The 26,088-nt window shown below is 41.7% G+C and overlaps 1 protein-coding gene across 6 annotated transcripts in view; it reads right to left on the bottom strand.

The window, feature by feature from the left end:
* LOC117369188 overlaps window positions 1-26,088 on the bottom strand; it is a 293,723-nt gene that overhangs the window by 263,788 nt on the left and 3,847 nt on the right. For 5 of the 6 annotated variants that reach the window (XR_004541095.1, XM_033963328.1, XM_033963324.1 and 2 more), the window contains exons 2-7: window positions 25,194-25,244; window positions 18,128-18,288; window positions 16,715-16,785; window positions 9,465-9,630; window positions 4,644-4,781; window positions 536-728 (exon numbers count right to left, since the gene is read on the bottom strand). Coding sequence is in view for 5 of the 6 variants with exons in the window: in XM_033963328.1 (XP_033819219.1) it covers window positions 536-728; window positions 4,644-4,781; window positions 9,465-9,630; window positions 16,715-16,785; window positions 18,128-18,288; window positions 25,194-25,244 (780 nt within the window). In the remaining variant the exon portion in view is untranslated. Of the gene's footprint in view, window positions 1-535; window positions 729-4,643; window positions 4,782-9,464; window positions 9,631-16,714; window positions 16,786-18,127; window positions 18,289-25,193; window positions 25,245-26,088 lie in introns of those variants that run through there. The other variant, XM_033963327.1, reaches the window with a different exon arrangement.

Genomic DNA, 26,088 nt, shown 5'->3' with positions numbered 1-26,088 from the left:
ACCGTATTCTGCCTGATCACTTCCTCCGGTAGCGCATTCCAAGTGTCCACTACCCTTTGGGTGAAAAAAAACTTCCTTGCATTTGTTTTGAACCTGTCTCCCTTCAGTTTCTCAGAATGCCCCCTCGTATTTGCTGTCCCCTTCAGTCTGAAGAATCTGTCCCTATCCACCCTCTCTATGCCCCTCATGATCTTGAAGGTCTCTATCATATCTCCCCTGAGCCTCCTTTTCTCCAGAGATAAGAGCCCCAGCCTATCCAGCCTCTCGGATATCAACAAGATCTTTTTTTTTTTTTTTAACTCAAATGACTAGAATCCTAAGCCCATTCTTTTTCCTTATTTTGAGGATCTGAATCCAGAGGATGGTCATACATTTCTAGCCAGCTTTCAATGGGTCAAGTTCCAACGCTGACAGAGTTCAGCATCCTTAAAAGCTTATCCCACGTAATTTTTCACCCACTGTGCCTCTATCAGCAGGATTCAAAAGCAGAAATAGCTCATAAAGTCAACAATGCATCAGCAAAGCATCGACCGACCTTTCATGTAAGAAGATGCAGTGGCCTCTGTTTTAAGAAGTTTAAGTGACGAATGTGTCTGTGTCTTGGCGCCATTCCCCCTCTTGGAGAAGGGCGTGAAGAGATGGGTTTCGGTGCATGCTATCTGAACTGGTATCTTATCCTTCAAGCTCTGTATACATTCCAGTTTGGATTCTAGAATGTGCTGCTGCGCCTAAGAAAAAAACCCAGAAAAACAAGCTCTATGAGACCTTTGTTAGTCAATATTAAAAAACACAAATATTATTTAGTGCATTGGGGCCCTTTGAAACTGGGTTTTAAATTGTGAGACTCTGACCAAATGATTAGTTTAAAACATTTTCCACTTCTAAAGCTCTGTTTTTAATCAATTACAATATTTATTTTGGCTACATTTGTGGTAACTACATTTCTTAATGCTAATTTTATTGGTATCTTTCCAAGTGTTATATAAAGACTCTACAGCTAGAACTGGCTCCATCAGGAAGGTCTTTAATGCATATTTATAAGGCCCCTTCCGTTTCCCAGCTGTTGAATTATGGGGTGTTGTGTGAACAGCTTTGATTCAAGGGGAAGAAGATGACAAAGTAAATTTGAGCTGTTCCACACTGGCCGCACGGAGAAAAGCAAAACAGATGCCCAAACTTCATTAGGAATGTAAAATTCCATGGCTAGGGCTCCACTTCTGCACCATGAAGACAAGTATACCCAGTCACAGGCGTTAATGGAATCGTCACTGGCTTCAACAGTCAACATTCCAGCCACTACGTTTTAACCTATAATATGGATAACACACACTGAGGCCGACTTTCAAGAGTGGTGATTCTGTCCCATAAATGATTTTTTTTTTTTTAATTCAAATCCATTCAAATTATAATTTTGGTTGTATAAATTATTATACACCCATAAGTAATCTATCCAAAAAGGAGGGTAGGATATTAGTGGCTCATAAGAACATAAGAATAGCCTTACTGGTCCATCAAGTCCAATAGCCCATTCTCACAGTGGCCAATCCAGGTCCCTTGTATCAGGCCAAAACCCAAAGAATAGCAATATTCCAGCATCTGAAAGAATAGCAAGATTCTGGAACCCCATTGAGACAACATTCCAGAGCTGAGATTGTGATGTCACAATGCCTCATTCTACTGTGCCTCAGAGCCAACCTCATCAGTGATGTTACAATGGCTCACATAAGAGCATAAGAATAGCCATATTGGGTCAGACCAATGGTCCATCATGTCTAGTAGCCCATTCTCACAGTGGCCAATCCAGGTCCCTAGTACCTGGCCAAAAGCCAAAGAGTAGCAACATTCCATGCTACCGATCCAGGGCAAGCAGCGGCTTCCCCCATGTCTTAATAACAGACTATGGACTTTTCCACCAGGAATTTATCCAAACCTTTCTTAAAACCAGCACCATGTAGCTCTATAAAATATACTTCTAAGCAGAGCGGAGGAGTAGTCTAATGAGATCTTGGGGAACCGGGTTCAATCCCCACTGCAGCTCCCAATGACACTAGCATATATCTAATAGCACTATAGAAATGATTAGTAATTTTCAGTCAATGAAGAGTAATTCTATAACACGGCACCCAAGAGTTAAAACATGAGTTGCCATACTGGGACAGACCAAAGGTCAATCAAACCTAGTATCCTGTTTCCAACAGTAGCAAATCCAGGTCACAAGTACCTGGCAAGATCCCAAAGAAGTAAAACAAATTTTATGCTGCTTATCCTAGAAACATCCTCGTCACTCTTTAATATTTATGATAAATATATGAATACAAGAACACAATAGCAAGTGGGAGTTATCTCTGGTATCATATGCGTAGCGCAACGGGATATCAGATATGGGAAAGAACTTTAACAGAGTAGGTCCCAAGATAGTCCAGTAAAAAGGTTGTCTCTTTTCTGCTTGTTTCTAGGATACAAGAACACAATAGCAAGTGGGAGTTATCTCTGGTATCATATGCGTAGCGCAACGGGATATCAGATATGACCTACGAGTAGTAGCACTCTTCGGTTTATGTTTATGTCATTTCCTCATTCATCCCTGCGTAATGCATTTTTTTATGTTTTATATATAATGCGCTTTTTTGGTGATTTTCTTATTCTTTTATACTTAATGAGTGAATTAAATAATTTAAATAGGTTAAATGAACTATGAAGCTAAGTTCATTTAACCTATTTAAATTATTTAAAACACTCATCAAGTATAAAAGAATAAGAAAATCACCCAAAAAAAGCATTATATATAAAACATAAAAAAATGCATTACGCAGGGATGAATGAGGAAATGACATAAACATAAACCGAAGAGTGCTACTACTCGTAGGTCATATCTGATATCCCGTTGCGCTACGCATATGATACCAGAGATAACTCCCACTTGCTATTGTGTTCTTGTATCCTAGAAACAAGCAGAAAAGAGACAACCTTTTTACTGGACTATCTTGGGACCTACTCTGTTAAAGTTCTTTCCCATTCTGGACTGAATTATATATATCGCACAAATTGAGTAACATTTTCCAGACCAGTTTGGTATTAATATTTTGGCTGTTTCCAGTGCATTTAATTATGAATTACACAGTGCATAAATAATTCACTTCCATTCTCAATCATGTCTTATAAAATGTTCTAAATATTTAATTGAACTAAACCCATAAGACACTTTTACCCAAATATTGCAAAGAAAATTAAGCAAATATAAAAGGTATTGGGAGACAAGTCTCACTTGGTCATCCCAGTCTGCCAATGTTCGCCCACTGGTACGCTCTTACTTGTGCGTTGCCTTCTGAAAATGTCCCTGTCTTGGGTGATGGGAAGAAGGATTTTCAAGGCAGTCACTAAGCAAAGACATTGGAATTCCCAGGTTTTGAGAGGGGCCAGTCCATGTGAGGCAGAGCCAAGACTTGATAAAAGGGTTTGATTTATTTGATTTTTAGTCCATCCTCCCAAAGGAGCTCAGAACAGGTTACAAATCAGGTACTCAAAGCATTTTCCCTATCTGTCCCGACGGACTCATTGTTTGTGGATTAGAGGTCTTTGACTGCCCAGTCCCTAGTATCAAGGGGGAAGTCCTGGGACCAAGACAGGAGAAGTTTGCTGTACATAGTGCCTGAAGCCCCTGCCACACAGCAATGGGAGCCTGGAGTACCTGGGGGAAAAGATAACCCAGGCAGGACAGTCATTGTAGTAGAAATCCCCTCTTCCAGGAAGGGATAGAAACCTTGAGGACTCTGGAATGTAAGGCAATATGGTGGAAATTACCATATGCTCTAGTGCAGTGGTTCCCAACCCTGTCCTGGAGGACCACCAGGCCAATCGGGTTTTCAGGCTAGCCCTAATGAATATGCATGGAGCAGATTTGCATGCCTGCCACTTCCAGTATATGCAAATTTCTCTCATGCATATTCATTAGGGCTAGCCTGAAAACCCGATTGGCCTGGTGGTCCTCCAGGACAGGGTTGGGAACCACTGCTCTAGTGGACTATACCAAATAATTTTAATGATAAATTTACTGGGTGCTTGAAAATGGCCTGGTGTTTTCTCACCCCCTAGAAGACTCTTTCACTTTTACTTGTAGCTAAAGACAGATTGTGCTCTGGGGTGGGCATGATTTGTGAAAATGTTACTTTGACTTGCTCATTCTTTACCTAGTTTGCCCCCAAATACTTATGTCTAGAGATAGCGCTGGTAACACCAATGCAGCAGTCAGCTTCAGACTGAGATAAAGGAAGGTGTGATTGCTAGGATGGGAGGATCTAGAGAGAATGCATATGAGAAAGTAAGTATGTGAGTTGGGAATGGAGAAAAGGTCTAACCCCAACCATATGCCAATCGTGGGGGAGGGGAGGAATTGTTAGAAAATGTTTGTATGCATTCCCACCAGGAGGCAGTGCATCATTTATTTTTATTCAGAGTGCTATTTGCTCTAGAGCCAGTCCTGACCAGAATGACCCCAATCACCAAACACTTTTTTTTTTCAAATCCTGTTATTTAAGCAATGGCTCACCCACCTTTCCATCTTTCTTCCACCTTTCAAACTGACTAACTTGTGCTTCAGTCGATGTGGTAAATCATGAATGTAAATCCTCGAGTGCACTACTCACTGCTCCATCTGGAAGTGGAACCGACCACAGTGAAGAACGGCTTGAAGACCTGTGAGAGCACAGGTTTAAGTCTTTCGTCTTCTTGAGAATAGAGTTTTTGAGAAGATACTTGGTAGGGCATGATCCCAAGACATCCACCTGGAGCCAAAGACACAGTGACAATGTTTTGTAGAACACGAGTATTTACAAATGTTATCCTTACCATTTACTACACAAACAAAAAATCTTGCAGCTTTTTACAGTGCAATCCTGCTGTATTAATCTTTTAATTTTGTCATGGCGCCCACCCTCTGGAATTCCTTCCCCTATTACCTCCACTCTGAAAAATCTTTGGCCTAGATTCACTAACCTTCCTGATCCCACCTGATCCGTGGGCAATCCGTGGCAGGCCAACTGACTCTCAAAGCGTCTTCATGCAAATGGGGTCGATTGGAGGCACGCCCCCCACTGACCGCACAGATCGCTGGAGAACGATAATGACGCGTGCGCAGACCATCTTCTTTGCCTTTAGACAGTCTGTGCATGCGCTTGCTGTCCGTTAAACTTTGCTCTTTTATTTTTTTGAATTTTTTTTACTCGCGAGCCTGTGGTATTAACCCGCGGGTTAAAACCACGGTTCTCGTGCTGCAGGGAAGGGCAGCAAAGGCAGGAGAGTCGGGGGGCAAAAGCAGTTGCTTCTTCTTGACCACTCACCCACCAGCAGGGCTGTCACTGGGGGACTATGCAGAGGAGAGTCATAGGCAAGAGAGTCGGGACGGCATAGGCAGGAGAGTCGGGGCAGCAGAGCTGGAGAGGCAGGCAGGGCGGCGGAGAGCATGAAAGGACATGAACAACTGGTCCTCGGCAGTCGCTTCTTCTTGATCGGCCAGCCCGGTCGGTGTTCCTGAATTTTGTTTAGTGAATCGAAGCCCTTCCTACTTTGCATGCCGTTTTCCCTCATTTGCATGCATGGATTGGATCAGGTGCAGGAGGAAGGTTAGTGAATTGGGTTGGGGTCGCAAAGTGGTTGGGACATGATCGGTGGGCTTAGTGAATCTAGCCCCAAGTCTTTCTGCTCCTATCACTATTCTTAACTGTAAATCATCTTTTTTTCTCCCTATCCTTAAGTTTTATCTTTATCAGTCTGGGCTGAAATTAATTTATATTTGTTTCCCCTACCATACATTGTTTCATTTCTCTCCATTCCCAACCATTAGTTATCATTGTAACCTATCCAATCTTACTTTTCCCTCATGTATTCTTTTTTTCGTCTTGTCATTTGAATTTACCGTATGTTTTTTAGTTCTCTTCCTCATGTTATATTTTAAGTAACATTTTTATTGTAAACCGCTTAGATTAACTTTGGTTTATTATCAGCAGTAAATCAAATAAATTGAAACTTGAAACTTCATGCAAATTTCCCATTTGTGGTAAAGGGGATCAGATTTGTATGTGTGGTTACAATCGAAGTGGTTCACATATTTTAGACAGGTACTTATTTTGATGCTAAGAATGTGAATAAACTCAGTTTCTTGTGTAATTTTTATTTATTTATTTTTTTAATCTTTATTGATTTTCCAAACTACAACTGTGCACAGTTGTAGTTTGGAAAATCAATAAAGATTAAAAAAATAAATAAATAAAAATTACCATTGCAAAAATTCTGTAAGGACTGATAACTGATTTTATTTTATGGCCCTTTTAACATACATATACACATCCAGGGTGGGATTTGCTTTTCAATCTCAAAATGAGAAAGTTATTGAATAATTTTATGTATGTGTTTTTCTTGATTATTAGATGGGAGGGAGGGTTAAAATAGATGTTTGTTTATATATATATATATATATATATATATATATATATATATATATATATATATATATATATATAAACATCTATTTTAACCCTCCCTCCCACCTAATAATCAAGAAAAACACATACATAAAATCATTCAATAACTTTCCCATTTTCAGATTGCAATGCAAATCCCCCCCCCCCCACCCTCCCACTCTGGATGTGTATATGTATGTTAAAAGGGCCATAAAATAAAATCAGTTATCAGTCCTTACAGAATTTTGTCAATGGTTCCCAAACATCCAGAAATTTCCTATACTGTCCCTGTTGTATGGCCATCATTCTTGTGTAATTTTTAAGAATTTATTAAAAGTGTGTTGCGACTTTTGGGACACACTGAATATAAAGCTTTCTAAGCCTGAGCAGAGAAACTTAGGTGATCCTGGGGTATTGCCTCCATCTGCCAAGAAAGCAAAGTAAACCATAAAGTTCAAAAGTCAAGACTAGAAAGTAGCTGTGCTTCAAACTTCAATTACAAAACGCAGGGGCCCTTAACCCTTTCAGGACCAAGGGACCTATTTGTCCCATAACTTTAAAATCCTATAAATTTTGATTGGGATAGTCCACAGTTCTAAATTTGATATGTACGGATTCCATAGGATACTGCCTTTATGCAAACAAACTGGTTCCGACATTCATTCATTAGCGTCGTTGCCAGATTGACGAGAAGATTCACTTGCCACACTGTCCATAAGCCAGAAGTGTGATTTTTTTAAATAAAAATAATGATATTTCACAAAAAAAATCAATTTTTTGGCATCTGCAAGCCCTTTTTACCATAAAAATGTCGTCAAAACCACAAAAAATTGGCCTACGATCCTTATGGTCCTGAAAGGGTTAATGCACCCCTAATTCAGCAAAAGCAGACCAATGCAGGATGTGCTAAAGCGTTCCGCCTTCTTTTTTTTGCTATGTGTGCTGACTAGCAATGCACGAAGGGCTCCTTTTATCAAGGTGCGCTACGGGGGGTTAGCGCGTCGGACATTTCATCACGCGCTAACCCCCGCGGCATACCAAAAAACTAACACCTCGTCAATGGAGGCGTTAGCGACTAGCGCGGCGGGCGGTTGAACGCGCGGTATTCCGCGCGTTAACCGCCTACCGCAGCTTGATAAAAGAAGCCCTAATTTTTTTTTTTTTGGGAGGAAGCGTGTCAGGGATGGAATGGCACCTGAAACATAGGTGCCGAATAACGCGGCGCATAGTGGCTGTCAGTCTTGAATTAGGCGCTGTTTATAGAATTGCGCCAAATGGTGCTAAATTAGACTTTGGCATCCCCTATTTATGCCCGGGCTTTCTTGGCCTAAATACAGGCAGCAAAGTCCAATTTAGGTGCCTAGATGCACACCATGCCCAAGATCCACCCACAATCTGTCTTTAACCATGCCCTCTTTCTGGTACGCACCTTGGACTAGGTGCCTTCCTGAAAGTCATAGATGTCTATCGAGTTAGGCAGCTGCCATCCAATTAATTTTAATTTTTACCAATTATAAGCTCATTATTGCCACTGATTAAGCTTTTTAAATAATTAACCCACCCACCCCCCCTCCCTTTTCTCCAGTTATGGTACATGGGCTTGTTGTGCCACTGGGGCTTACACACATCTGAGAAACTGAAAGCTATGCCGTCAGTAGTTTCACTACCAGTAGGGTCTCAAAAAGGCGGACATGTTTCAGTGGAGATATCCTTTTACTAAGCCACGATAGAGGTTTCTAATAAGACCTGGTGCGCTAAATACTCTGACGCTGCTTCGGCACTCATGGAATTCTTAAGAGTGTCAGAATAATTAGCGCCCTGGGTCGTGGTAGAAACCTATATCGCGACTTAGTAAAAGAGGCCTATGTTAGGCCCTTAGATCAGCTACTGTAGGTGTGCCAATCAAAGCACCTAACTTTAGGCATCTTTGCAGAAATCTGGGCCTTACTGATTACCAAAGAGGTGATGATAAGTGTTCTGAGAGTAGCTTTAAAAATGACAGTGTACAATTAAAGGCAACATTAGCACATGGCCATTAATAGAAGAAAAGGCATTTTTTACGTCTGTGTAAAAATGGTCTTAGCAGGGAGGAAAGACCTGTGCCAAGGTGCAGTAAGGCCATTTCTTACTGCAGCTTGGAAAATGGGACCCCATAGGATTTTGGCTCTTGTAGACAGGGTAAAACAGACAAATATTCAAGATATCCTTATCGTCAAAATCTAGAGACCTTGAATAAGAAAGCGGCATTCTTTTATCCATTTATAACATCATCTCTTTTAGATTATTTTCTGTTCGGCTATTTGGAAACATAAAACTTCGCTTCCCCAGGACTGAAAGGCTAGTAAATCGCAAAACTATACTCCTGTTTTTACAATAAGATAAATATGGATTTCACTGGCTGGAGAATACACTTCCCCCTCCCTATTTGCGATTACAATTATCTGTGATTTTTTTTTGAGGGGGGAAGCATAGTATACGTCCTTCCCGCCTCCCTACAGGACTTAAAATGTGCAGTAGCGCTATAGATTACTTCTTACCTGGTGGTCTAGCGGGCTTTCAGGGCAGGAGTGATCTTCCTACGCTTCTGCCCTGTGTAGATCGTCAATAGGAAATGGCTGCCGTGAGCTCCCGTCATAGTCTCGAGAGACTACGGGAACTCACGGCAGTCATTTCCTATTGGTGATATGCACGGGGCAGGAGCGTAGGAAGTTCGCTCCTGTCCCGAAAGCCCATTAGGCCACCAGGTAAGGCTGGGATGCCAGGAGGGAGACGGGGGTGGGTCAGAGCCAGACAAAAAGTTATTCACGGTTTTTCACACTTCACGGTCCGGCTCTGCCCCTATACCCCACGAATGCCGAGGGAGAAGTATAAATACGAAATCAATTATTGAGAAGTGCATATAATGAATTCCACCCCCCTAATAAATTCTCCTATGATGTTCTTCTGATAGTACCTATGATTGCAGCAGGACTGGAATTTTATTCTGGTTCAAAAAAAAAAAGCTCTCACCTCTTCAACAGTCCCTTGTGTTGTGGCTTTAAGTGAACTCTGAAGCACACTCAGAATCCCCCGCTTAATATTCAGCGCCCAGATCTCTTCGTATGTGCTGGGACAGATCTTAGTAATATTCCCATCCAAAAAGGAAAATGGAAGCAGATACCTCTCCAGTGTCTTCCTGGGTTTAGGGCACGGTGAAAAAGAAAAATACAATTAATGGAGCTGTTCGTATTTTTTGCGGTATTTCTCTATCAAAGATTTCACAATTTTTACACCCGCACTCCGTCTACAATCTCTCTTATGTAGGTCTTTTAGAGCAGTGTTTTTCAACCACTGTTCCGCGGCACACTCCGCCATCAGGGCAGTACTGCCAGTCCTGCATTCAGGGGCCCGGAGCTGACAGGGGGCCCGGGCTCCCCCAGGGTCCTAGGCAGTGTTCTAAGGCAGGGGCACCAGTAGCTCGCCAAGGCAAAGTGAGTCGATCACCCAGGACTCACTTTGTCTCGGCGATCTAATCTATCGAGCCGATAAGTCTTCTTCTCCCCGACGTCAATTCTGCAGTCGGAGAGGAAGTTCGCGCCAGCCAATCGCTGCCTGGCTGGGCGGAACTTCCTCTCCGATTGCAGAATTGACGTCAGGGAGAGCATGCGTCGGCGTCGGCTTTGGGGCCTGTTATCCATTGGTGGGTCCTGTTCCCCGATGGCAGCGGCAGTGGCAGTGGCTTGGGGAACGGCAGGGAGAAAGAAAGAAAGGGGGCAGGCAGGGAAACAGAAGGAAAGAAGAGAAACAGAAAAAAAGAAAGAAAGGTCAGGGAGAGAGGAAGAAAAAGTTGGGGGAGGGAATGAGGTGTGGAGGAGAGAAAGCATACAGGCTGATAGAAGGGAAGAAAGATTGGATGCACAGTCAGAAGAAGAAAGTGCAACCAGAAATCACCAGACAAGGTAGGAAAAATGATTTTATTTTAAATTTAGCAAAGTGGAGGCAGTATTACCACAGTTTTCAAAGGAATTTGCCCAAATAACTTAATAGTTAACTGGGTAAATTCCCAGAGATGAAAACTTCCCTTCACTTACTATGCACAGTTCTGAATTTATATCTGCTGTCTATATTTTACAATATGGTCACCTTTTACTAAACCGCAATAGTGGTTTTTAGCGCAGGGAGCCTATGAGCGTCAAGAGCAGCGCTGGGCATTCAGCACAGCTCCCTGCGCTAAAAACTGCTATTGTGGTTTAATAAAAAGGATGGAGGGTATATTTGTCTATTTTTGTATGCTATAAAAACCAAATACAGAGAGAGACTGAGAGCTGTTGACGAAGAGCTACGTGTGTGTCTTTCTTCGATTCCAGCCAGAATATCAGCTTTGTGTTCAGCCAAACAGGCCCAGGTTTCGCACTGAATAAAGTATTTTATAATTTTTCACTATTCTGTTTACTTAATATTTCATAATAAAGTAATTATAAAATACTTTCTTTGTGTTTATTTGATTCCTATTCAAGAGAATTACTTTATATATAGTCAATATAGGCACAGAGTTAAATTTTTTAACATTTTCTAATGGTGGTGTGCCTCGTGATTTTTTTCATGAAATAAGTGTGCCTTTGCCCAAAAAAGGTTGAAAAACACTGTTTTAGAGAACTTGTAACTAGAATTATCATCATTTTGCCAGGGATTGCTATAACAATATTTATTTATTTAGATTTCTATCCTGTCCTCCCAACAGCTGAGAACGGGTCATAAAAGGACATTCACAGTGTAGGGAGAGGACATGAACATAAGAATTGCCGCTGCTGAGTCAGACCAGTGGCTCAACGTGTCCGCTCCCGCGGTGGCCTTTAGATCAAAGACCAGTGCCCTAACTCAGTCTAGCCTTACCTGCATACGTTCTGGTTCAGCAGGAACTTGTCTAACTTTGTCTTGAATCCCTGGAGGGTGTTTTCCCCTACAACAGCCTCTGGAAGAGCGTTCCAGTTTTCTACCACTCTCTGGGTGAAGAAGAACTTCCTTACATTTGTACGTAATCTATCCCCTTTCAACTTTAGAGAGTGCCCTCTCGTTCTCTCTACCTTGGAGAGGGTGAACAACCTGTCTTTATCTACTAAGTCTATTCCCTTCATTATCTTGAATGTTTCGATCATGTCCCCTCTCAGTCTCCTCTTTTCAAGGGAGAAGAGGCCCAGTTTCTCTAATCTCTCACTGTACGGCAACTCCTCCAGCTCCTTAACCAGTTTAGTCGCTCTTCTCTGGACCCTTTCGAGTAGTACTATAGAGGAGAAAAGAACTAAAAAAGGAAGAGAGGATACTGATAAAAGCATAGAAGGGGACAGTTTCACAACTATAAAAGTACGAGAGGTTAAAGATAGTAGCTTTCAAAGGGGTCAGTTTACAAGGAGTCAGTTCATTCAGTATCTTTGTCAACAAGGAAGGTCTTTATTGCTCTCCGAAAGGCCATCTTGTGAAATAATACAGCAAGTAAACCTATGATACATAAACTTCTATTCCATCTGGCCCCATAACATCAAACCTCTCCTCTTTTCATTAAGGCGGCATGCATGATGAGCCCACTGTGCACCAGGAAAGGGAAGACCCGCCATTTTGAAAAGGCGGGCCTGCCGGCAGGAGGGAGTAAACATCCCTCCTGCTAGATTTTCAACTAAAAGGTCGGAGGTGGGGGGTTGTTGTGGGTTCCAGGCTGGTGGGGGGGGGGGGTCCTTCAGGCAAAAGGAAAGGAGTGGACATTCCTCCTGCCGATTTGGGAAAAAGCCGATTTAGCTGATCACTGCTGGGGAATCCCCCATCAGCTGAGCTAAAAGGATTGTTGGCTTCAGGGAGTCCTTCCAGTTCAGCTAATTGGGAATTCCCCTGCCACAATCAGCTAACTGGCAGCAGCAGTGCAGGCAAGCCTGGCAGGAGGGATGGCAGTGGGGAGGACCTGTGCCTAGCGACTGCTCTTCTGAGCACGCGCCAGGCACAGGTCCTCCCCCTTTTACCAGAGCTGCTCCGCAGGAATAGCAAGCATATTATTTGAATGCTATTCATGCTGAGCATCACCCGACAAAGAAAAATCACTTCCGTTATGGTAATTTTTACCACTGCGTTGGAGCACTGTGCATCAGATACAAAGACAGATCAATGGAAGGAAAGTCCAACTTTAAAAAAATGTTACTGGCTTTGCAGCTTAGTAGTCAACCTAGAGATACAGGACTAAATTTAACTCTGGAATTCGTTGCTGGAGAATGTGGTGAAATCAATTAGCTTAGCAGGGTTTAAAAAAGGCTTTTATAATTTCCTAAAACAAAAGTCTATAAGCCATTTTTAAGATGAACTTGGGGGAATCCACTGCTTATTCCTAGGACAAACAGCATAAAATCTGTTTTACTCCTTGGGATCCTGCCAGTACTTGTGACCTGGGTTGGCCACTATTGGAAACAGGATAATGGGATTGATGGACCTTCAGTCTATCCCAGTATGGCAACTCATGTTCTAAATTAAGCCTAACTGCATTTCATCACTGGATGACTTTCAACTACTCTCTTATCCATGTTGAACCTCTCCTTCCAAATACTTCCTTTAGTGTTTAGTTCCTTAATTCAGCCCAGAATGTGAGCCCCAACTTCATCCCACATGTGCATCACACCTGCAGAACTCACTTGACATGTCTCTTGTACATCCCTTTGAAATGTACTTTATGGATATAAAAAAGGTGCAAGAGAAAAAAAACTACTGTGGAAAATTGATGTTCCCGATATGGACTTTATTAATGATTCAACTGGACAAGCCACATAAAAACCTCTAGGACCCAGATTGCTAAGAGCCTTGGTGCAAAATAATTCTATTCTTTTTCCCTTAATATATCAGTACTGCCATCTGTATTTGTATGTTTGATTTTGTCTGCTCTAGGTAGATCTGCTGGTATTGTCAGACATACATTAGCATCTCAAAAATATTAATAAACAGTGTTCCCCGCAAATTTGCGGTTTGCGAATCATGGACTCACTAATTCGCGACATGATCCGACCGCTTCTTCCTGTACTAAAGTCAGGCTACACCAATCAGGAGCTGGGTGTCAAAGCAGCTCCTGATTGACGTAGCCTGACTTTAGTAACAGGAAGAGGCAGTCGGAACATACCATGAGTGATTTTCTGCACTCGCCAGTACCCCAGCTGCCCTCTCCTGCCTTTTGACAGGCACAAAATCGCATTCGCGGGTGTTCCTGGAACAGAACCCCCGTGAATTTCGGGGGATTACTGTACTGTATATATGAAAAGAGAAATTGAGTCATCTCATTGCTCTTTCTGACCCTTTGAGCTTAGTTCTCGACAGCTCTTCTGGGCTTTGGGCATCTTTGCAGACAGAAGAATTCAAAAAAGCACCTCTTGAAAATCTGCATTTGAGTTACATTTCAAACCAAATCCTCAACAGCATAATTCCATCAACCAATGTTATGCTATGTTAATCAGGTTTTCTATTCTGCCTTTATCTATTCAGTTCAAGGTCGTATTACCTTAGAAGAGGTTGGGTCAGTTACCCAGGAAGTTATAATGGACAGTTTGACAAGGACATTCAATATGGTTGCTAGCACTGGTAGATCAGTACAATTATTGCAGTTAGGTTGTAGTTACAAATGCATAATTACAAGCACAAGTAGGTCATCATTTGCTCTTTGTTTTGTCCCAGAAGTTGCATTAGACAGCTTAGAAATGAGTTTTACAACTCCCATTCAGTTACTTTAGGGCTGGCTCCTTGTCTTGGCACAGAAATGCTTTTTAAAAGTTTTCTGAACCTGAGATAGTGGTCACAAGATCGTAGTGCAAGCATTTTGCTAATTGATATTGGATGGATAAGGTAATTTGCCTGGTAGATTTTATATTGTTGCATGCTGGGAATTTTAAGTGGAAAAGATTTCTGGTGGAATATCTGTTGGAGGTGCCCTGGAGTAGGGTGGCCAACTCTTGTTAGGTAGGCGGGGGCATTCCCATTTAGGATCTTAAAGGCAATGATACCTAATTTAAAATTGATCCTTGTAGTTATGGGCAACCAGTGTAGTTTCACATAGTAGGGCTTTAGGTGCTCCAATTTCCATAATCTGTATGAGTCTTACTGCTGCATTTTGAACTAGTTGAAGACATGCTAGTAATGTTTTAGAGTAGAGAATTAGCGTTACATTACAGTAGTCTATTGAAGATAGGATTAGGGATTGAACTAAGATTGGGAAAGCCTCCATTTCAAAGTATTTTTTCATGGATCTTAGCTTTCTCATCACAAGGAAAGATTGTTTTATTGTTGACTGTACATGGCTTCTCATGGATAGGTGCTTATCAATTTCTACGCCTAAGATTCTGGATTGTAATTCTAATGGAAAGTCTGCGTCTACTGTAATTCTCAGAGTGTAGCATGGGTCAGTCGAGGATCCTAGTCAAGGAATTTGGTTTTGTTTTTATTTAGTTTGAGGTGGTGGGTTGAGGTCTATCATTCTATGATGTGGACACATTTCTTGACCATGATGAGGGTATTGATTAATGCAGTTGTTACAAGTAAGTATGATCATTATGTCATCCACATAGGTAAAATGTTTTATTCATGCAAGATCTAGGTCAGTTCCCAAGAACTGCATGAGGAGGTTGAACACTGACAGTGAGAGAGAGGATCCTTGGGGGACTCTACTGGGAGGATGAAAGCTATCATATAGTTCACCATCCTTACGTATAGCATAGTGCCGAGTGGTTAGGAAGCCTTGGAACCAGGAGAGGACCAGGCCGCTTAATCCAAAATCACTGAAGATCTCGGACATTTGATCGAAATCTACTAGGTCAAACTGGATTATGATTGCGATGTGTTCCTTGCTTAGCAGTTCTATGCCGTATGTTAATAGCTCTGTGACCACCGGCTCAGTTCTGTAATTTTTCCTGAATCCCGATTGTGAAGGGTGGAGGATGCTGAAGTGTTGTAAATAGCATCCGAGTTGTTCTGTGACATATGCCTCCATCATTTTGATATGTAGGGGGATGGAAGCTACTGGCTGGTAATTTGTCACATCAGAGGGACTAACAGATTATTAGTGTCATAATTTTCTTACTGTAATACTTCAATACATTTTTGGAAACTAGAGTAAGAACATAAGAATAGCCTTCCTGGGTCAGACCAATGGTCCATCAAGCCCAGTAGCCCGTTTTCACAGTGGCCAATCCAGGTCACTAGTACCTGGCCAAAACCCAAGGAGTAGCAACATTCCATTATCTCAGAGTAAGCAAGATTCCGGAACCCCAAAGAGTAGCAACATTCCATACAGAATCCCCAAAGAGTAGCAACATTCCATGCTACCGATCCAGGGCAAGCAGTGGCTTCCCCCATGTCTTTCTCAATAACAGACTATGGACTTTTCCTCCAGCTGCATTTTATGGAAAAAGTGTCTTCTTTCATTTGTAGAATTTTTCCATAGTTTAATGAAACAGGGCCTGTTCCTTGGCAGCACTGGCCCCGAACAATCACAAAAATATCACTTACATTAATAAAATAGTGATGGTGAAAGCAAAAATGCAAACTTGGAATTTAGAGCGAGGATATTACCATTTTTCTATAAACAAATACTACCTATTAAGTTAATAGTTCACCTGTACTTCTACTTTCCTGATGGGGCTAAAAGGTTAAAGTTCATTTTTCTCCTCCAAATACATAAGAATTTTTTTTTTCTGAAGTTGAAGAACATCCCTTTCACCTTTATGGGCAACTAAAATAGTCACATAGCACAAGTGTTCCTTGCCGTGTAGGAAAACTCCATAGTAAGCTGCAGATACACAGTGAATTTAAGAATGACATGGGGACAAAGTTTTCCCTGTCCCCGTGGCAACTCATTTTCCCATCCCATCCCAACAAGTTCTTTTCCTGCCCCTGCCCCATTCCTGCAAGCTCCGTCCTCCTCTGCACAAGCCTCAAACACTTTAAAATCATAAGTAGCAACATTCTAGAGCTCAGATTGTGATGTCATAATGCCTCATTCCACCAATGCCTAAGCTCCGTCCTCATCTGCACAAGCCTCAAACACTTTAAAATCATAAGTGTTCAAGGCTTGTGTGGTTAAGGCAGAGCTTATAGGAATGGGGCAGGGACAGGGACAAAAACTCGCGGGGACAGAACGGGAAAATTGAGTTCCTGCGGGGACAGGGAAAACTTTGTCCCCGTGTCATTCTCTAAATTGAAACATTACTTTGCACTGTGATAAGCAATTTTTACAAACTACTATAAAGAAAATCAAGTGTTTTTACTTTAAGGTTTCCATCTTCTTCACCAGTTCCTCTCTGGATGCCAATGTGGTCTTTAACTGTACATCCTGTAACTACAAAGCAAAACAAATCACTGTTAAATGCAATAGAACAGCAAATTCTTACTCTATACACTTGGCCACAAATTCTATAAAAAGCACTAAAAATTGCAAACGCAATTTTTCTCATGTACCCAAATTGCATGTGCAATTTAATTGAATAACATGCTAATTAGATCGATACTTGGCTTCTAAACAATTATTGGTGCTAATTAAAACCAACTGCTTGTTACACACATAAATTCAGGCACGGGATCTGCACCTAAATTTTACACGCAGGTCAAAAAAAGGGGCGTGGAAATGGGCGGAACAAGGGCAGATTGGAGGCATTGCTTTCAGTTACGTGCGTAATTATAGAATACGTGCATCTGTGCCTAAATCTACGCACTACATTTTCTTTAGTGCTAATGGCCATGCCTATATTTAATCATGGTTCCTGTTCATAAGTGCTGACTTTAAATGTGGCTTATAGAATAGCGTCTTTTTGGTGCTGATTTATTGGGCACAATTCTATAAATGGGCACCTCCTTTTAATGGTAGGCACCCCTTTCTATAAAAGGTCTTCCTGCCGGCCGGCCCACCTCTGTTTGAATGAGGTAGGCCTGCCCCTTCCCGGTGCATTGTGGGATGCACCGGGGAGGGGCCTAAGGCCTGATTGGCCCAGGCACCCAAGGCTCCGCACATAGGAGAAGCCTTAGGCACCTGGGCCAACCAGAATCTTAGGTTGGCCCATGTGCCCAGGCAATTCCTTCTCATTCACCAAGCTCTGCTAAAACAACACCCACACATTCTCCGCCTAAAGCAGGGGTGTCCAATGTCAGTCCTCGAGGGCCGCAATCCAGTCGGGTTTTCAGGATTTCCCCAATGAATATGCATGAGATCTAGTTGCATGCACTGCTTTCATTGTATGCTAATAGATCTCATGCATATTCATTGGGGAAATCCTGAAAACCCGACTGGATTGCGGCCCTCGAGGACCGACATTGGACACCCCTGGCCTAAAGCCTACAGAAATACAGGAAAGTTTCCATAGTCTGCCTTGCTCTCCCGATCCTTTGATTTAAGAAACTCTAGAGAGTTCTTCCATCATCAGCAGTCCCAAACACAGGATCTGTTACAGTGATCCAGCTCTATCATTCTGAGTAGTTTAAGCAATATGGACAACCAAAGCTTAAACAAAGGGTGAAATTGGCATGTCTTGCTAAATAACTTCCTTTTCTTGGCATGCACAATAATCCCGTATTATGCATTATTAACAAATAAGCCAGGAACTTTTTTGCAACGTAAAGGACTCAGACTTGCTATAGCACAGATAATATTTTTGTTCATATACAATAGGTTTAAAACAAATACTTACTTTTAAAACCAAGTGGCATTTTCCTAGTGCTTCAATATTTACTATGCTCTCTAAAGTAATACCACTTCTTCCATATGGGCTCCCCTCCAAGAATGTGCTGGTGCTTGTGGAGTATTTGTAGATGTACCTGTGCCCTGTGTGGAAATTCACCTGACTAGAACCTAAATACAAAGGTTGAAAGTAACAGGACAAAGGACCAGTCTTAGTATATAAATAATAATAATAAAAAATATTTCTTCTACAAGCCTAAAGGGAAACACATGTTAGAGATATAATCTTAAACTTCAGTTTAAGATTAAGTTGATTTTCCAAAGTCTTTATTCTGTTAACTTTGAAGTTAACTGCATAATTTATTTTTGGAATTTGGATTCAACCAATATATATCTCTTGGCCACAAGTAGAGGAGTAAGTAATCAAGCATTCGGTAGGAGGAGGGGGGGAGGGGTGCATGTCTTAAATTGAACTGAACAGCAGTGATATAGTCAGCCACTGTCTGGCTATCTTAATCCAATTAAATAGGATCACATAAATAGCTATCCTAAATTAGGGTGTGAAATAACAAAGAGTGTTGGTTTTCACAAAAGCTAACTGTGCTCAAAGACTCTAGTAGACATCTGTGCTAGAAGCTGACCAACTTTCAGTTTGGGTGCCAAAACCAGCCTTAAATTTAGGGTTATCAGATGTCCGGATATGTCCTCTTTTTAGAGGGCATGTCCGGGCATCTGGGTGGCTTTTCAAAACCCGGCACTTTGTCCAGGTTTTGAAAAGCTTCTTCTTTGGAACCGGATGTCCAACGGACCGACGAGAACAGGTTGAGGGGCGGGGATGGGGGGCCAGATTTTATTTAGCTAAAATCTGGTAACCCTACTTAAATTCATGTTCAGCCTTATTTCAGTTTTGGCCAAAAATGCTTGGGCATTTTCAGTTGGAACAAAAACTATGTGCACAGCCCCATTTCCTCCCACTTCAACCTGACCAAAAAGACCCCCCTTCCTGCCTCCAGGCAGCATCCCCCCTCCTGGGCCTATCTTGTCATTGGTGGGTAGTGGGCACAGGTGCGTCTCCATTCTCTCCTGTTTGAGTTTGAGGAGTGTGTGGCGCAGTGGTTGGATCTACAGCCTCAGCACCCTGGGGTTGTGGGTTCAAACCCCGCACTGCTCCTTGTGACCCTGGGCAAGTCACTTAATCCTCCATAGCCCCAGGTACGTTAGATAGATTGTGAGCCCACCGGGACAGAGAGGGAAAATGCTTGAGTACCTGATTGTAAAAAAAAACCGCTTAGATAACCTTGATAGGCGGTATATAAAATCCTAATAAACTTCATAATAAACTTGAAACTTCATAATAAATAACAAGAGTTATCTAATAACACTATCTGAAACTTTACACCACGATAACAATTTGGGTTTGGACTGGGGGGGAGGGTGCAGTTTCATGCATTTAGGTGCCCCAATGGTGAGAACCTATTCTATACCTCAGATTCTGTTATAGAATACTAGCATAACCTGCAATCGGTACACCAACTGTTCCCTCTGAGCCAGGGGTCTCAAAGTCCCTCCTTGAGGGCCGCAATCCAGTCGGGTTTTCAGGATTTCCCCCATGAATATGCATTGAAAGCAGTGCATGCACATAGATCTCATGCATATTCATGGGGGAAATCCTGAAAACCCGACTGGATTGCGGCCCTCAAGGAGGGACTTTGAGACCCCTGCTAAGCTGAGCAGGTGTCCTTCAACTGCATTGCTGTCTTCCATCACTAAGGACAGAGCTCAAAGTGGCTTCTTGGGAGTCCTGCAGAGACTCCCCATCTCTCACTTTGAAAATGTGATATTTATTTATTTAGTTAGTTAGTTTGATGTATATCCAATCCTCCCCGAGGAGCCCGATAGTGAAACAGCACCCTCTAATGGCAGGACTATAGGTGGAGGACTCCCACTCAGTTTAGAGCAGTGGTCTCAAACTCACGGCCCAGGGGGCCACATGTGGCCCGCCAGGTACTATTTTGAGGCCCTCGGTATGTTACCATTGTTCTGGAACGTTGCCCGTCTCACTACTGTAACCTCACACAAGCACTTTCCTGCGTCTGTACGTGAATGTGAGGTGGCGTGAAGAGGACAATCGCGTACAGACGCAGGAAAGCGCTTGCGTGAGGCGGGCAACGTTCCAGAACATAAGGTAACCACTGGAGGCAGTGCAGCTTATGCATGGGTATGTAATCTCGTGAACTCTCATGAAATTCGGCACCTCTCCTGGCGGTGATTGCTTGATGTAAGATGGCGGTTGTGTCTGGTGCTGGAGGAGGTGAGAGCTAAAGGTGGTTGCGGACACTACCACCGGACACATAAGGCACAAGTTTTTCAGGCACAAGTCGGATATTGACTCTCCCCTTTACAAAAAAGCCTAGAGGACTACACCAAAATCTTGTCTCTTGCAGTTGATACTTAAATTTTGCATGAGGTAAAACTCTTTATAGTTTATAAATCTTTCCTTAATTGCTTCTGATAATTTCAGCTATACACAGCTGAAAGCAGTGCAACATGCAGAAAGTGAAGTTTAGATAGTTTTTCACTTTCTGCATGTTGCACTGCTTTCAGCTGTGTATAGCTGAAATTATCAGAAGCAATTAAGGAAAGATTTATAAACTATAACGAGTTTTACCTCATGCAAAGTTGTCATTTCTTCAATAATTCTTCAAAAATATTTTCTGTGGCCCTCCAAGTATCTACAAATCCAAAATGTGGCCCTGCAAAGGATTTGAGTTTGAGACCGCTGGTTTAGAGGGAACAGTAGGCACACCTTACGAGGGGCAGCTGAAAAGTTCTCAGCCCAACCAAGAAGAGAATGATGTGGAGCCACGAAACTTACAAGTTATTTAGCACTTTTCTCGACACTTTTCATTTCATATCACTGAAATGAAAAAGTGTCAAGAAAAGTGTGGCATAACTTGTAAGTTTCATGGCTCCACATCATTCTCTTCTTGGTTGGGCTAAGAACTTTTCAGAGGCCCCTCGTACTTTTAACACCCCAAGTTACACCAGCCACAGACCTGGTGTAACTATGATGCCTTCACCTGCTGCAACCTATCCATCAACCACGCCGCTACTCGCCAACTAATAAAGATCTTCAATATAACTCTAATACATCTACTGTACAATGCTTCCGTCTCCACTTGGACCAAAGATCTTTGACTTAAGTAACACTTCCCTACAAAGAAATGTCTCCCTACTACTCAGAAACTTCAAACTATAATGTCTAGGTTTTGTCCTAATCGCTACATCCCGCTAAATTCCTCCACTTTACCCTCCTCGACCCTTTTGTGTTCTAATGTTTCTCCTTTTCTCACTGTAAGTTGCACAAATAACCCTGAAGGTTGTGGGTTCAAACCCACGCTGCTCCCTGTAACCTTGGGCAGGTCACTTAATCCCCCCATTGCCTCAGGTACATTAGATAGATTGTGAGCCCACCGGGACACACAAGGAAAAATGCTTGAGTGCCTGAATAAACTCGTGTAAACTGTTCTGAGCTCTTCTGGGAGAGCAGTATAGAAAAAAAAAAATTACTGTTTGTTTTAAATTTCAAATTTCAGGGAAAGAAGAAGGTGGACGACCAATTAAAATCCAGTGAACTACAGAGGTGAATAAACATATATAACATAGTATTTATTAACAGATCATAAAGCAATAATAAAAAATGTTCTAAAATCAATAAAATACAAAAGCAGATTGCCTGACAACTGTATACAGAACAAAACTGCAATACACATGAAAATGTTCACACATATCTGTGTCTTCGTGATAAATGCCTACCTTAGGAGTCAAAATTAGCCAATACTGTGTTTGACTTGTGTACAGGCAAACATTGTCAATGAATTGGCATGCAGAAACAGAAACATGATGGCAGATAAAAGCCAAATGGCCCATCCAGTCTGCCCAACCGTAGTATCCACTATCCCCTCCTCTCCCACGCTGTCTTGGATTCAGACAGTCTTTGTCTCCACCACCTCTACCGGCATGTGGTAAACAAAAAAGGCAGAACAATGACTGCAATCACTTCAAGGATTAACAAACAGTCGAGCTGTGTACTTCAAGGGTTAACAAATAGTCAAGCACGCAGCTTGACCTGTTTGCTAGCTCTTGAAGTGTTTGCAGCCTTTGTTCTGCCTTTTTTTTGTTCAACACATGCCATTCATTGACAATATTTGCCTCTACACAAGTCAGACACAGTCTTGGCTCTATCTTGCGACTCCCGAGGCAGGCGTTATCTCCGAAACACAGATCTGTGTTGAATCTGGCAACATTTTCACGTCTCTTGCACATTTTTATGTGTATTGTATTTCTGTATGTAATTGAATCAGGCAATCTGCTTTTGTATTGTATTAAGTTCTAGAACATTTTTTATCATTATTGGTTTTTGGTCTGTTAATACATATTGTTTTATGGTATGTTTACTTAGTGCCTGAACATAATGAGGGGTGTTTTTCGATAGAATGTCTAAGTCAAATTTGGATGTTTTCAAAAAAACGTCTAGAAATCCAGTACAGAAAATATCCATTTACAAAATTGAAATTGAATCAGGTTGGGCATCTACTACGTTCCTATGTTTTATTTTTGAAAATGACCTATGTAGACGTTTTAGTCCTTAAGACATTTATCTTTTGTGGCCATTTTCAAAAACAAAAATGTCCACATCAAGGGAGGGGAATCCCCCATCAGCTGAGCCGGCAGGACTCAGCTCATTGGAATTCCCCTGCGATCAGCTGATAGGAAGCCTGTTTTTTCTTTCCGCTCTTTTAGTGGTTGGAGGGGGTCTTGACCACTGGGGAAGTAAAGGGGGGTTATGCCTTAAACCCTCCAGTGGTCATCTTATCAGTTTGGTCACCTTTGGGGCACTTAGACCTGTTTAACATTCATCTAAGTTCTGGCATGTAAGTTCCGCTTAGGATGTTCTGGGAAAGCTTTGATTATCGCTTCAGGACATCCAGGTTTAAGCCTGATGCCCGCCCATAACACACCTCCCAACATGCCCCTTTGAGCTCTGGATGCACAGCAGCTTAGAAGTGCTGCTGAAAGTCCAGAAAGTTTGTTTTGATTATCTGTACTTGGACGTCCCTGCTATTAGGACGCCCAAGTGCCGACTTAGGCAGGTTTTTGAACCTTTTAAAGTTTTGATTATGCCCCTCATAGTGGACAGCGCTACGTACGTCTAGTGCATGGGTGGGCAACTCCGGTCCTCGAGGGCCAGTCGGGTTTTCAGGATTTCCCCAATGAATATGCATTGAAAGCAGTAAAGTGCAGTGCTGATGATCACATATATCAAGATAAGTGCTTTTGAAAATTATAGCACTATCTTTTTCTTATATTTATACATTTAAGTTGAAAAAATGTTTATAAAAAGTTCACAAAAAATTTAAATTATTTGCTCATTCTTTGAAGGTGGAGCCAATGATTGAGATTCTTATTGATCTGGAATTCTGGTATTTTTTGCCTAATTTCAAGATCTCTGAGGCTCCCCTTCATATATATTTATAAAACTTTTTACTTTGGTGTGAGTTCATTGGTATGTTTTGGCTCTGATTGTTTTTTATACATACCTATTTTTGTATTTGATTTACTGGAAATCCTGAAAACCCAACTGGATTCCGGCCCTCGAGGACCGGAGTTGCCCACCTCTGGTCTAGTAGCTCTATAGCAGGGATCTCAAAGTCCCTCCTTGAGGGCCGCAATCCAGTTGGGTTTTCAGGATTTCACCAATGAATATGCATTGAAAGCAGTGCATGCACATAGATCTCATGCATATTCATTGGGGAAATCCTGAAAACCCGACTGGATTGCGGCCCTCAAGGAGGGACTTTGAGACCCCTGCTCTATAGAAATTAGTAGTAGTAGTAGTAGTAGTTTATTCACCTCTGTTGTTCATTGGAATTTAATTTGTCTTCCCCTTGTATACTTGAAACTTGTGCACATTCGTAGGTATTCTTTTCCTTTTTTGTTTGTTTCTTTTTGTAAATTGCATCCATAAGTAACAGCCCTCCCATGCTCCACCCAGGTGAAAGCACCCCTTAAACTTATATACAATGGGCCAAATTCTCTTAAGCGGTGCTCAAAAATGGATGCTGGAAAAGATAGGCATTGAGCATACACCAATTATAGAAATGTGCTCAGCTCTAATTCCCTCACCCGAAATTTAGGTGCCAGACTTACGCCTGCTGAAGCCTAGTGTAAAGTTTTCCACCTAAGCTGGGTACACTGAGCCAGTATTCCATAACTATAGGTGTAACTTTTTGAAACACCCCTGACAAGGCCATACCTCTCCCATGGCCATGTCCCTTTTTGCGATAAACGCTAAGGGGCTCATTTAAATAATAATTAAAAAAAAGATAGACGTCCAAAAGACAGCATAAACCAGCATTGGGAAGTCTTACTAGTCAAAATGTCTAAGTGGACATTCTCAAAACAGACTTTACAGACCTCGTTCTGATTGTTTTGTCTCCAGTGCATCTAAATCTTAAGGGGGCGTGTTTTGGGTGGGCTTAGGGCAGGCTTAGGACTTGGACTTCCTGCAGGGATACTCAAACTTTTAACAAAACGTCCGGGACACCATTTAGACGTTTGGGGCTAGACCAGTTTTAAAGATGCCCGCGCAAATTCTGAGTGCTGATTAACCTCAATAATTCTTTATTAGCACAAAGTTATTGATGGTTCAGAACTCATTATTCAATTAATTTGCGCATGCATCTTGGGCATACACACAAATTTGGGCACTTAAATCTGGCACCATATGTGGAATCCGAGGATATGGCACTTGCGTGTATCTTTACAGAACAGAACCCAATTGCTCTCTTGCCACTTACGTGGGCAAGTGCCAGTTTTCCGTGCCTGTGTTTTCACGCGGCCTGTAATTATATGCATCCTCTTACTGAATTTGCCCTTCATATGCTCAAAACATCAAATGATCATATCACCAAAAGATGCTATTTGTTCTACTCGTCTACTCGGCATTTTCACCAGAATCTGCCCATTAACTTCACCACAAATCCGAATTAGAAATACCCAACTGTTTTACTCACCACGGCACTCTATAATACAGGAATCTTCCTCCTTTACATTCTCAAGGGTTACTACAAAACACAGAATGATAGCAAATAAAGAAGAAATTGATTTTTTTTTTGATCCAACAATTACCTCCTGCTGCTTTGGACTTTTACGAAGGGGTGCTGAAAAGTTCTCAGCCCAACCAAGAAGAGAATGGCTTGGATTTGGTTCAATCAATGATCTGAAACCATGTCAAAAACATAGAATTTAGTTTCTGCAAATTGGCACTTAATGAAATAAGATAACCCCGTTTTCAGTTACAGTAGCAAAATAACACCAAGAATTTAGGAAGTTGGTGGTTTTCAGCACCCCCTCATACTATTTGGGTTTCTGCCAGAACACTGGGCTAGATGGCCCATTGGTCTGACCCAGTATGGCAATTGTTATGTTCTTAGTAAAAATGTCTCACTGCATACAGTAGAAACTGCAGTTAATAACATGCCATAATGTTGTAGTGTCTTTTAGTAAATCTGTTGCAATTCCACTGTACTTTATAACATTTTATTGAAGGAAATAAGTAAATATAATATAATACAAATAGATTTTCATTTCAAATAGATTCACAATTATGTTTTCATACATATTTCTAACATTCCTCCAAAATATATTTCCATATAACCCCATATCAACACCCCTACTACCCCACCTCCCTTTTCCCTTTCTCCCACTTCCCTCACTTCCCCCCTCCCCTTCCCCCCTCCTATTCACATTGTACTGAAGTAATTAATCAAATTAAATAAAATATGAAATTTATCATTCCTTCAATATACATTTCTAAATGACCTATTATTATCCTACCCCTGCACCCCCCCAATTCTCTCCCCGAATGGAAGATGACACATATTACCTGGTATTGCAATGTTATAAATG

The sequence above is a fragment of the Geotrypetes seraphini genome, chromosome 11 (genome assembly GCF_902459505.1).
Source record: "Geotrypetes seraphini chromosome 11, aGeoSer1.1, whole genome shotgun sequence".
NCBI lineage: Eukaryota > Metazoa > Chordata > Amphibia > Gymnophiona > Dermophiidae > Geotrypetes > Geotrypetes seraphini.
The sequence above is the reverse complement of the archived record's forward strand: the minus strand, read 5'-3'. Positions and strand labels throughout refer to the sequence as shown.